This window comes from Canis lupus, chromosome 5 (genome assembly GCF_003254725.2).
Source record: "Canis lupus dingo isolate Sandy chromosome 5, ASM325472v2, whole genome shotgun sequence".
In the NCBI taxonomy this organism is placed as follows: Eukaryota; Metazoa; Chordata; class Mammalia; order Carnivora; family Canidae; genus Canis; species Canis lupus.
Window position 1 is genome coordinate 24,618,646 of NC_064247.1, and position 13,276 is coordinate 24,631,921.

Below are 13,276 nucleotides of genomic sequence, written 5' to 3' on the forward strand. Positions count from 1 at the left end.
TGGTTTAGAGCCCACCTTAATCACATCATTTTATTTAATTATCTTTTGAATGATCTGATCTCCAAATATGGTTACATTCTGGGGTATTGGGAGTTACGACTTAAACATATGAATTTTGGTGGGAAACAGTTCAGCCCAAAGCACTCTGCCTTCTGGCCCCCCAAAATCTATGACTTCTGTGGGCAACCACGGACTAGCTGGAGTAACTGAACCAAACCAGGCCCGGACTTGCGTCCTTCATTCACTCAAAAGGCTCTGGAGCCTAAAGGGTGAATAGGGGATCCCTGGGTGGCGCCCCGGTTTAGCGCCTGCCTTTGGCCCAGGGCGCGATCCTGGAGACCCGGGATCGAATCCCACATCGGGCTCCCGGTGTATGGAGCCTGCTTCTCCCTCTGCCTGTGTCTCTGCCTCTCTCTCTCTTTCTCTCTGTGTGACTATCATAAATAAAATTAAAAATTAAAAAAAAATAAAGGGTGAATAGCTGGTAGACGCTTGAGAAAGGGCTTGAGCAATGGTTCTCAGGGCTCGCTTGTACGTGATCGCCCACATAACACAATAGATACAACTTATTCTGACCTGGTCAAAAATGTAAATAACGGTCTGTCTGTCCTTGCTGGTCTGTTTACCATACCTAATATTCCTTTGAAGTATGCACATCTGGAGCAACAAGCTTATCTATTTACCAAGGTCTTCTGGCACCTGTGAGTCTGTCCTGCATGCTGAGAAAGGGGAACTTTGGAGGGTTTCACAAACCTGCTAAAAATAAACACCTTCTTGGCTTTGTTTTGCTCATGCTATAAAATGTTGTAAAACCTTGAATAAAGCTGGCACTGCTTGGACATCATCCACTGTGTCCCTCCTGTCCCCATCTCTTTTCTTTTATTTTCCTCATCCCCTTATCCTCAGGACCCTGATCATGTTGCCACAGCATGCGCAACACTTTTCACATGCAAAATATATTTAGCCTATATCAATAGATAGCTTCAGGAGCCTAACCCACTCTAGCATCAATTCTAAATCTAGAATCTCATCTAAATTTAATCTCAGTCAGGTATGGGTGAGACTTGGTTTGGCTTATCCTGAGGCAAAATTCCTCTTCAGGGCTGTGAATCTGTGCAATGAGACAGATTATCTACTTTCCAAATTCAGTGGTGGGACAGGCATAGGACAGACACTAAAAGGGAGAAATCAGAAATAAGAAAGAGGTTACTGTCCCAAATAAGTCAGAACACTAGCAGGGCAAATTCCATTAGATTTTAAGCCTTCTTTGGCTTGATGCTCTGTCATTTGCGCCAACCAGGATGATGGTCCCTCACCCCCGGTCCTGGTTGACTTGAACATATGAATTTTGGGGAACACAATTCATCCATAAAGATGTCTATGGTAAAAATGTACCCATTAAATTTGATAGAGACTGGGAGACAGTGGATTAATTTACATCAGGGAAGTCTTCTCTACATAAGTGACATTGGACCTGAGATGATGCTGAAATTATGCTCTAATAATCTGAGGCAGATTATTCTAGGTAGAGGAAATGGGAAAAATTTGGAGTTAGAGGAATAGGAAGAATAGTATCCTGTGCAAGTTGGAGAGACAGAGTTGTAGACTGGAGTAAGAAGTCTAATTTTTATTCGGAATAAGACAGGCAGCATTGATAGCTTGCAAGCAAGTGAGTGACCTTATTTCATAGGCATTTTGGATAATGGTTATAGAGAGGCAGGAACAGAATACATCCAAAGATACAGGACTTCAGTGCAATGGTTCAGGCTAGAGATTTTGGTAGTCTGTTCTAAGGTGATAGAGATAGAGAAAAGTGAGTAGGTTCAAGATATATTTTGGAAATGGGAAAAGAAGACTGGCTATTGGATTGCATGAGGAGGATCAGAGAAAGGGAGGAGTCAAGCATGACCCCTAGATTTTAGCTTGAGAACTGATACACTGAGGTGCTATGTCCTAGGACTGGAATGAATGGTAGAGAACAGGAAATGGGGAAACTGAGTTTCGTTGGTGCCATGTTTGAGAAGTCTTTAAGATTTCCTAGTGGAGATGCCAGGTAAACAGATGTGTGAATTTTCAGCTCAGAGGAATCCCATACCAGACTTATAAAATTTGGGAGTCATCAGCCTATGGATACTATTTGAAATCATGCAACTGGACAAAAAGAAATAGCTATAGGTAATACAAACTTTATGTTTCTCCAGATGATTCTCCCCTTCTTTTTTCAATTTTTAAAAAATTGTTGTTCAACTGCACATCTGCACTCTTTTCAATGACTCTTAACTCCTTATATCAGAGGTTGGACAATCTCGGGGGTGGTGGGGGTGGTGGGGGAAAGGATTCAGGCAATAGTGCCTGGAGAGGTGAAGGGAAGAGAAATCCTTCAGGACTGAGCAGAAAAGAAGGTAGGAAGTGAGGCCTGGCTGGGAATAAGAAATAATCTTGGTAAAGGCTCATGTTTCAAACTCTTCTTTCCTTGCATAGATAATAAGGTCCTTTAGGGTTGTGTACAGATCTTCTCTATTAAATTTTAGACAATTTCAGGGCAAGAACCATGTCTTATTCATTATCACATTTTCCCTGCCACCTACACAGGTCCCTGATTATAGCAGTTTTTCTAAAAGTATTGGTGGAGAGGAGGAAGAAAAGAAAGATGGGAGAAAAAGTAAGGGTAATTTTCATGTCTCAAATATTGCTGGTCATATCTGGAACTGTGGTCTGCACATAATTTGCCTTCAACCAATACCTGGTTGATTGATTTATAATATTCTCTATCATAAGATAATGGTTTTAATGTGAATTCTCCAAACCTGACATCTAAGCGCACAGTATTATTGATTCACTCTGTTTAATGACAAATAATTCTGATGTTCTCTTTTTCGGTACCTTGTGTACTTCCAGCAGTTCAAATCGAAGATAGCTAGACACCAAGATTCGTAGAACACTCTGAGAAAGAGAAAATAAGGAGGCTTAGCTAGAACAAGTCAGCTGTTTGTCTTTGTTTGTGGGCCTCAAATGTAGTGATAATAGGATGCTAGAAACAGGGGTCTTGAGACGCTTGGGTGGCTCAGTGGTTGAGCCTCTGCCTTTGGTTAAAGTCATGATCCTGATGTCCTGGGATTGAGTCCCGCACTTGGCTCCCTGCAGGGAGCTTGCTTCTCCCTCTGCCGTTGTCTCTGCCTCTCTCTCCATGTCTCTCATGAATAAATAAATAAAATAAAATCATTTTTAAAAAGAAACAGTGGTCTTTTAAAATAAGAGTTTTTTCCTCCAGCTTTATTGAGATATAATTGACAACATTGTGTAAGTTTAAAGCATATGATATGATGATTTGACATCCATATATATGTGCGTGTGTGCATAGCAAAGTGATTATCACATTAAGGTTAGTTAACACATCCATCACCTCACATGGTTACTTCCTTTTTTGTTTTTGTTTTGTTTTTGTGGTGGGAACAGTTAAGGTCTATTCTAGCAAATTTCAAGTTTACAATTCAGTGTGGTTAGCTGTGGTCACCAGGCTGTACATTAGATCCCAGAACTTATTCATCTTATAACTGAAAGTTAATACCCTGACCAACATCTCCCCATTTCTACTTCCTAGCCCCTGGTGACCACCCATATTCTACTCTATTTCTATGAGTTCACCTTGTCCTTAAGATTCATCTATGTTGCTGTAAATGGCAGGATTTCCCTTGCTATAGCTGAATAATATTACATTGTATTAAAATAAGGCTTTTATATAAAGGCTTTAAGAGGAAGTTAAATACAGATTGCATTTGAAAAGTTCCCATTTACTTTTCAAGAAAATGACTGTAGCCTAGTTTAGTTCTGGATTTAAAGAGTCTTTTTTTTTTTTTTTTTTTTTTTTTTTTAAGTAGCCTCCACATCCAGCATGGTGCTTGAACTCACAATCCTGAGATCAATGACCTGAGCTGAGATCAAGAGTCAGACACTTAACTGACTGAACCACCGAGGCAACCCTAGATTCAAAGAGTTTTAAATACTGATGTCTGAATTGGTTTCAAATGTTTCTTCTTTCTGATTCTGTTCAATACAAAAGTTGCAGTCCGTTATGAATATGGTATTTTTAGTATTCATATATGCCTCACAAAATAACATGACAAAAAATCGTCAACACCGAGAACCACAATCTTATGTTTTTTGATTGATGAGATTCACTATGGATGTGATCTAACAGCTTTTGTTAAGACAGTATGTTATAGGGACGCCTGGGTGGCTCAGCAGTTGAGCGCCTGCCTCAGGCCCAGGATGTGATCCTGGAGTCCTGGGATCAAGTCCTGTGTTGGGATCCTTGCATGGAGTCTGCTTCTCCCTCTGCCTGTGTCTCTGCCGCTCTCTCCCTCTCTCTCTCTCTGTGTCTCTCATGAATAAATAAATAAAATCTAAAAAAAAAAGACAGTATGTAATATCTGATGAGATTTAAGTGTGTTTATTTACAATTATTTTTATAAACGGAGAAAAAGATATTGAGAAAGAGGCTCAGGTGTGCTTGTCAGTTAAATTGGAGAAGCAAACTGGTGACTTGATGTCAGAGTCAGTTACTATCCTACAGAACATAAGCAAATCACTTAATCATTATGAGCCTTCATTTACTCACCTGAAAAAATAGTGCTAATAGGCTAGTAAGAGCTAATGAGGCTAGCATTTTGGAAAGCATCTGTGGCAGACTCTACTTTCCAAAGATGTCTGCAACACTGTCTTCCATCCCACAAGCTCTTTCCTGTGGCTTCCCTGTGACATGTCTCCCAAGGAGAGGTGGGGAATTGTCTTAGTCTATTTGAGCTGCTTTAACAAATTACGATAGACCGTGTTCCTTAAACAACAGACATTTATTTCTCTGTTCAGGAAGCTGTCAGTCCAAGAAGCAGGTGCCAGGATGGTTAGGTTCTGGTGAGAGCCCCACTCTGGGGTGTAGACTGCTTACTTCTCATTGTATCCTCACATGACAGAGAAAAAGTGAGCCAGCTCTATGGCCTCTGTTCATGGGTAGTCCACTCTCACAACCTAAATTACCTCCCAAAGACCCCACCTCCAAATACCATCACATTGGGAATTAGATTTCAACATACGAATTTTGGAGGGGCACAAGCATTCAATCCAAAACAGGAGTCCTGTATTCTGCCCCTCCCCCGCCGTCCCCCCGGCCCATCCCCCCCCCCACTCTTGCGGCTTGACGGTCTTGTGATAATATTGAAGATGATGCTATGTGACTTTTGATGCTAGGCCATAAAGGAGGATACTAAGACCCTCCCCCAACTCCAAAAAAAAAAAAAAAAAAAAAAGAAAAAAGAAAAAGAAAGAAAAGCAGTCTTTAATATTTGTTTTTTGTTTTTTTTTAGTCTTTAACATTTGGAAGCTGGCCTGGCACTCATAGTCAGGCCATTTTTCATTTTTTTTTCTTATTGGACATAAACAATCTCACAAAGTACCATCCTCAGACAAGATTACTCTGAGACTGAAAAAAATGAGACAAAGCAAGGCCAGTTCATAATTTTATCTAAGCAGAAGCCAGGATCGCTGTGCCACCCACAGAATACCAACTCTCCTTCTCTCTTGGTCAAAATGAGTGGATGCTACTTCTTTACCAATTGCAGTATTTGGCCCTCCATATAGGTAAGACTTACTGATTGAGATACCAATCAGAATTTTATCCAGTCCAATAGCATTCAACCCAGAGAAAATCCTTGCTTCCTGACATCCTTCCTCAAATCATTCAGCCGAAGGCCAAATCCTAGAACAGATTTTTTCTAACATCTTCTTACTGAGAAAGCCAATGGTTCTCCCACGGGGTTTGTTCTCCCTTGATGCAAGCCAATGGTTCTCCCACGGGGTTTGTTCTCTCCTTGATACTAAATTCAACTGTTTAAGTATACGTATATTCTTGGTGGTCTTTGGCTGGAGGACATTAACAATGTTTTGGCCTTTTTTTCTCTTGGGACACTAGTATAGGGGTGGGGGAACCAGTTGCCATATAAGCAGACAACTACCCCAAAGTCACCAGGCTGTGAGGAAGCCCAAATTAGCTCACAACAAGAGACCCCATGGAACTAAGTAACAAGAGAGAGGTTGGTCAGTCCCTGGCTGCTCCAGCCCTGACACCTGACCACCCACCAATACCCTCACCTTTCAGCTTCAATTATCTTTGACTGCAACTGCATGAAAGACCTGGAGCCAGACCACTTGGTGAAGACTTCCTCAATTTCTGACCCACAGGAACCAAAAGAGATAATAAAATGATTATTGTCCAAAGCCACTAAGATTTTGGGTTATTTGAAACATACAATAGATAACTGGAACAGAATTGAAAATGTATATGAAGTATCTGGCACACACAGTAGGTGCTTAATAAGTGGTAGCTGTTTTTGGTACTTGTAAGAAGTAAGGCTATTATGTGCAGAATCTTCCAACAACTGAATACTTTTTTTTTAGTAAATTTCCTCTGACAGGGATGCCTGGGTGGCTCAGTGGTTGAGCGTCTGCCTTTGGCTCAGGGTGTGATCCTGGAGTCCTGGGATCAAGTCCCGTGTAGGGCTCCCTGCATGGAGCCTGCTTCTCCCTCTGCCTGTGCCTCTGCCTCTCTCTCTCTGTGTCTCTCATGAATAAGTAAATAAAATCTTTAAAAAAATTTCCTTTGAAAGAACTTTGTGGAATGATGCCCACAGATCCACTGAATATATGTTAATCCTGCTACCAAAATAATACAGACTGATCAATAAACTTCAGTAAGAGGGATGAGTTCATTTTGGAGCAATGTTAGAGTGTTACTACTATGGCTACTTTTTGAGGAGGATCTTCTGTTTAGAAAATACATGTAACTGTGCAGAACTTCAGAATCACACCAGTGGTTGACTATGTTTCCTGACCTAATTTTTATGTGGGGGTAAGATGTTGAGCCTAATTGGTTTTTAATTAGGATTAATATGACCCATGGAAAAAAAGTCTTAATTGAGTATTTTTCAAGTTGCAGAAGTAGTCTATGCCCATTAGTAACAACACAAAATGAAGATGTATAATATGAGGGTGTTTCTCCTCCCTTCTCCCTCTCTTCCACCTCCCTGCCATCACTCCCATGACCTAAACAGTAATCTGTAGCCCGGTATATATATATATTTATTTTCTTTCTTTCTTTCTTTCTTTCTTTCTTTCTTTCTTTCTTTCTTTCTTTCTTTCTTTCTTTCTTTCTTTCTTCTTTCTTTCTCTCTCTCTCTTTCTTTCTTTCTTTCTTTCTTTCTTTCTTTCTTTCTTTCTTTCTTTCTTTCTTTCTTCTTCTTTCTTCTTCTTTCTTCTTCTTCTTCTCCTCCTCCTCTTCCTTCATATAAACACAAGCAAGCATAAATACATGCATATAGGGATCCCTGGGTGGCGCAGCGGTTTGGCGCCTGCCTTTGGCCCAGGGTGCGATCCTGGAGACCCGGGATCGAATCCCACGTCGGGCTCCCGGTGCATGGAGCCTGCTTCTCCCTCTGCCTGTGTCTCTGCCTCTCTCTCTCTCTGTGTGACTATCATAAATAAATAAAAAAAAATTTAAAAAAATACATGCATATAGATGTATACTATATATAAAGATATTTAGTTACTTAGTTGGTGGTATTTACTAAAACAGAATCACATGATATAATTATTCTGCAAGTCTGCAACTTGCTTTTTAGTCTTCAACTTGCTTTTTTCACCTGACAGCATATCATGATCTCTACAAGTCAGTGTATATGCAATCTGCATTTGTTTCCTCTGGCTGCTGTAACAAATTGCCACCAATGTAGTGGCTTAAAACAGCAAAAGTTATTCTCTTACAGTTCTGGAGGTCAGAAGTTCGAAATCAGTGTTATTGGCTATAGATGAGGCTAAAGTCGGCAGTGCTACTTCCTGCTTGAGGCTCTGAGCTTCTAATGGCTGTCTGGACGCCTTGGCTTTGGAAATGTATTTTCAAGCTGAATTTCCCAAATCTCTGTGTTCCCCAATTTCTGCTTCTGTCACAGTGTCACTTTCTCTTCCACTCTGTCTCCATCTGGGGGCACCTGGGTGTCTCAGTGGTTGAGCATCTACCTTTGGCTCAGGGCATGATCCCAGGGTGCTGGGATTGAGTCCTGCATCAGGCTCCTTCTCCCTTTGCCTATGGCTCGGCCTTTCTCTGTCTTCATGAATAAATAAATAAAACCTTAAAAAAAAATCTCCATCTGTTTCTCTCTCATAAGGACACTTGCAATTACGTTAAAGCCCACCAGATAAATTCAGGAAAATGTCTTGATCTCAAGGTATGTCATTTAATCACATCTGCAGATCTCTTTTTGCTAGAGTGTAGAGGCTGCTTTTAGGCAACAGGCTTGCTTGCACAATGGAATGAAGAAAGGACTCACAGCTGGCTGAATACAAACAGGTCCATCCTGCGACCCATCTCAAAACATCCATAAGCCCTAACTGACCAATGAGTTACTTACACCTGGACACAGGTACCAAAAAAGGCAAATTCCATGCATTCTATTCCCATATCTCCCCAACTTTCCCATTTAAATACAGCCCCCACCCACTGCCCCTGGCAGACAGTCTCTCCTTTGCTGTCTATCTGTCACACCCTTGTCCTTGTCCGAAGCTCCCTTGCTGTGTATTCCATAAACTTCTTTGTTCTGCCTCAGGTGAATCTTTTCACCACCTATACCACCAGCCTCCACCCAATCAGGTCACCCCACATTTGGGGGCCCCATCTGACCAGGACAGATACCACATATATTTAAAAGAACATTCTCAGATTCTAGGGAGATTACTTAAATAAGATTTTTTTCTTTTAAGATTTTATTTATCTACTTGAGAGAGAGAAAGAGAGAGAGAGAGAGAGCATAAGCGGGGGGGGGGGGGGACAGTAGGCAGAGGAAGAGGGAGAGCAGCAGGCTCCCCAGTGAGCAGGGATTTCCCCATGAAGGGCTCCATCCCAGGACTCCAGGATCATGACCCGAGCCCAAGGTAGATGCTTAACCCACTAAGCCACCCAGATGCCCCACTTAAATAAAATCTTAAAAACAAAACCAAAACTGATTTAGGTGAGAAGAGACTTTATTTGAAAGAATTATCAGAGGAGGAAGATTATTGCAAAAGGGGGAGGAGGACTCTTCCTTGCCTAGGAAAAAGGTGGAATGAAAGAGTGGCTTGGGGGTCCCTGGGTGCCTCAGCGGTTTAGCGCCTGCCTTTGGCCCAGGGCGCGATCCTGGAGTCCCAGGATCGAGTCCCGGGACCGAGTCCCGTGTCAGGCTCCTGGCATGGAGCGTTTCTCCCTCTGCCTGTGTCTCTGCCTCTCACTCTCTCTATGTCTATCATGAATAAATAAATAAAATCTTTATAAAAAAAAAAAAAGAGTGGCTTGACCAAATAGTAGATCAGAGAGTGTTTCACCTTGAGGTGACCACAGTCTCAAGAGGGGCCCATTAAGGGTGGTTATAAGCTGGCTCAGGCTGAGGCAGGGATAAGTCCCAGGCCTGGGGAAGAAGAGGAATGTAGCTAGTTGAGTTAACAAGTATTTTGTTCTGAACAGTCAGTGGGGAAAAGCAGTTTAGCCATCATTGAGGAAGGAGAGGATGGGAACTTGGAGGGTCTGTCTGGTTTTGTCCTGAGTGAAAACAACTCTGGGTCTTATCTGAGGCATATGGGAAGTGTGTGTTTCTTTGGAGCATGCCACTTCTAAGAATACCAAAGTATGGAGCATTAAAAAACTTTTTTTTTTTTTTTTAAAGAGAAAAAGCATGGAGAGTGCAATAGGAAGGGCAGAGGGAGAGGGAGAGAGGAGAATCTTAAGCAAACTCTGGGAGGGGGGGAGGGCACAGCTGGGATGTCCCTCCAAGAGCTCGATCCTAGGACCATGAGATCATGACCTGAGCCAAAAGCAAGAGTCAGAACCACCCAGGTGCTCCACTATGGGTGCATTTCATAACCATTACTATCTTCCAGGAGCACAGGACTCAGGTAAAATTCAACACTGTCAATATATAAGGTTTAGTGGACTGTTTGCTTTACAAAACTGAGATTACATCACACGTACTTCTGTATATTTTGCTTTTTTTTTCACTTAAAAATAGCGAAATAAACTCTTCCCATCTCTTGGTACAGCTCTTTGCCAGAAGATGCTGTTGCACCATAATAGTCACCCCTCTACTGGATGACCATGTTCTTCAACAGTCAAAAAATGATTTTAAGTTTGGGGTTCCTGTTGCTGCTAAACTCGGGGTTCCTAAAGCCACACCATTTTTTAAAATCCATTTTCTTTCTTAGAACCTTCTCACAGAACTGCCAGCTCATTTGAATTTACCTTTATTTTGCTCCTTCATACCGGTCCTCCACCCTCCTCGCTGGCGCTGGGAGGGAGGTGGTCGGGAAAAGAAATGGTCCCACACGCCTCTCTCTCTCTCTCTCTCTCTCTCTCTCTCTCTCTCTCTCTCTCTCTCTCTCTCGTCTTCTGGAGAGGATCGATGAGGATCGGGAACCTTTCCACCTCAGGTGGTTGTTTCTCCTCCGCGGAGAGGCATCCCACGGCGTGGCCCCGGCTGCAGGGCGCCCCGGGTGCCTGTGCCTGCCGCCAGCTGGTGACAGCGTGCGCAGCGCGGGCCCCATAGAGACGCGGTGCAAAAATCCCCTTGGGATTTTACCCAGGTTTTGCAATTTAAAGAAACAGCTCAGAAGCGTCCTCAGTTCTTTTAGATGGTAGGTGTGTTTCGTGACCTAGTCAGAGGGAGGGTGGCCGGCCGGGGAGGCAGGGGAGGAGTCAGCCGGCCGTCTCCACTTAGCAAAGTTCAGGCGCTGCAAAGTCACTGCTCTTTAGGGCCGGTGTAACCTCGGCTCACGGGCTGGTGTCGACCAGGGGCCGTAACACCCCGGGGTGCCCGCGCGGTGTCGCCCATCCCCGAGGCCCCACCGCCAGGGCGCGGGAGCAGCGCGCCCCTAGTGCTCAGCTCCCCGGGAGGGGCCAGGTCGTCGCCTGCAGACGTGTGGGCCCGGCCGGGAGAACTGACGGCGGAGGCCCGGGGGCGGCCCAGCCCGCAGAGGAGGCCGGCTAGCGAGCGCCGGGGCAGGGAGCGTGGGCGGGAGCGCAGGGGGGCGGGAGGCCGCGAGCGCGGGGCCGGGTCCCCAGGCCGCCCGGCGCCGTCCCCGCCCGCCCCGCCCGCCCCGCCCCGCCCCGCCCCGGCCGCTCGGGGGTTCCGGGCGCCGAGCCTGCAGGGGCGCATGGAGGCGGCCTCGCCCGCGGGACCCGGCGCGCCGGGAGCGGCGAGCGCGCTGGGCAGCCTGCTGCGCGGGCTCCGGGGCCGGCTTTTCACCTGGTGAGTGCGGGGCCGGCGGGGGAAGCCGGGCCGGGGGCCGGGGGCCGGGGGCCGGGAGCGGGGTCCCTGCGCGCACGGGGTGCGGGCGCACGCGGCCGGGGAGGCGGCGCGGCGGTGGCGCTCGGGCGGCCCCCACGTGTGGCTCACCTGGCTTTGTGAAGCCGCGCGCCCCGCCCTCGCCGCCCTCTTGGAAATCGGCCGGTGTGTGTGCTGGGGGCGACGGGGGTCTCGGCCGAGTGGGCGCGGGGAGGGCGCCCGGGGGATGCCGCGAAGGCGGGGCGACCCGCCCACCCCGGGCAGGTGGGCAACTGGCGATCGCGGCGCCGCCAGGCGGTCACCCTCGGCCGCGATCCTCCCTCCACGAGGCAGCGAGTTCCCCCGAGTGAGAAATCGGGGTTAAGTTTTGAGGTCCCGCCCTGAGGTCGCGGGGAGCCCGCGGCGTCCTGGCCCCGGGCGAGGGGGCGGCGGGGGAAGCCGCGTCTGCGGTGTCCGCGCCCGGGGGCGGCCGAGGAGCGCTCCGGGGACCCGCCGCGGGCCCGGGCCGGGGGAGCCCCCCTGCGGCCGCCGCGGACCTGCCTTGTGCGGGCGCAGGGCCTGGGGACTTGGGACCCGAGGAGCCCGAGCCACGGTGCTTGAGCTCAGGGCCTGGCCGGTTATGTGGACGCTGTCGTGTACTTTTACCACTTTATGAGATGGCACTATTCTAGACGCTTCGCTGGCGGAGAAACAAACGAGGCTGAGCATTTTGCCCAAGACCAAGAGATGATGACCCGTGAAGGGTGGTGCCCACAAAACCCAGTCACAACTGTGATTTAACCACTTCTGGCCGCTGGCACCGCGTCTAACAGGCATTTGCTTTTTTTTTTTTTTTTTCCTTCTAGTTAACGTAAAAAAGTATCCAACGAAAGATTGTGAAAACTCATTTTCTGGTTTACCAGATCAAGAATGGTGTATGCATTTTTGTTGTGTAAAAGAATAGTTTGAAATAGATGCGTGTACTTACAGGGCAGAGTTGGCCAGAAATCACCTTGTGTCCTCCAGTTGTGTATGTCCTGATAAATGGCCACAGGTTCTCAGCTGGGAGGCAGCATAAGGTAATGGCTAAGGACCCAGATTCTGGAATCCTATCCCGTGTGTGCCACTTACCAGCTGGGTGACCTTGGGCAAGTCACTTAACTTCTCTGTGCCCCATTTTCTTATTTGTAAACTGGAGATAATAGCAGTTTCTAACTGGTAGGGAAATTGTGAGGATTATGTGGCTGACTCCATAGCCTGGCTCATGGTACGGCTCTGTAGAGGCTACTTGTCATTTCCATCAGTCTCCATTCTTGGGTGTTGGGAGATGCCAGAGGCCCTGAGATGGACAGACAGTATGGCAGAGAGCAGTATAGCAAGATTTAAGAATAAGGAGTAGCGATGGTTTCTTTTTTCTCCTTATGTTCTAATATTTTCAAAATATTGGCATATTGTACAGTCAGGAGTATCTAATAGCTTCCTAAATATGAGATTTCTTCTGTCTCCGAGCACACTTTTTTGTACCTCCTTTACAGATTGTGACTTTCTTCCTTGTGTGATAGCTGTTTGTGGCCATCTTATATCACTGGCGGAGTGAGTCCTTCATAGCAGGAATTAAGAATTTTTCCTTTTTCTATGTCCCACAACCCTTAGCATGTGAATACACGAATGAATGAGGGGTGGCAAGGGTGCTTGAGGCTTCCTTTACTTTCTGCCACACACCTTGCATTCTTCCTTCATTGATCTTTATTCTATCTTGGGGTGGCACTTCTTCTTTTTTTTTTTTTTTTGGTTGGCAGAACTTTTTTTTTAAATTAATTAGTTTATTTAGAGAGAGAGAAAGGGTGAGCAGGGGAACAGGCAGAGAGAGAGAGAGCATCTCGAGCAGACTCCCAGAGCCTGGATGCGCTGGACTCCATCTCATGACCCATGAGATCAGGACC

At 45.9% G+C, this 13,276-nt stretch overlaps 1 protein-coding gene across 2 annotated transcripts in view; it reads left to right on the top strand.

Moving 5' to 3' along the window:
- The first annotated feature begins 11,161 nt into the window (after positions 1-11,161).
- SLC35F2 (solute carrier family 35 member F2) overlaps positions 11,162-13,276 on the top strand; it is a 50,238-nt gene continuing 48,123 nt past the window's right edge. Inside the window, exon 1 of one of the 2 annotated variants that reach the window (XM_049110017.1) lies at positions 11,162-11,318. In XM_049110017.1, the coding sequence (XP_048965974.1) occupies positions 11,224-11,318 (95 nt within the window). In that variant the 5' untranslated portion in view covers positions 11,162-11,223. The remainder of the gene's footprint in view (positions 11,319-13,276) is intronic. The other variant, XM_035716614.2, reaches the window with a different exon arrangement.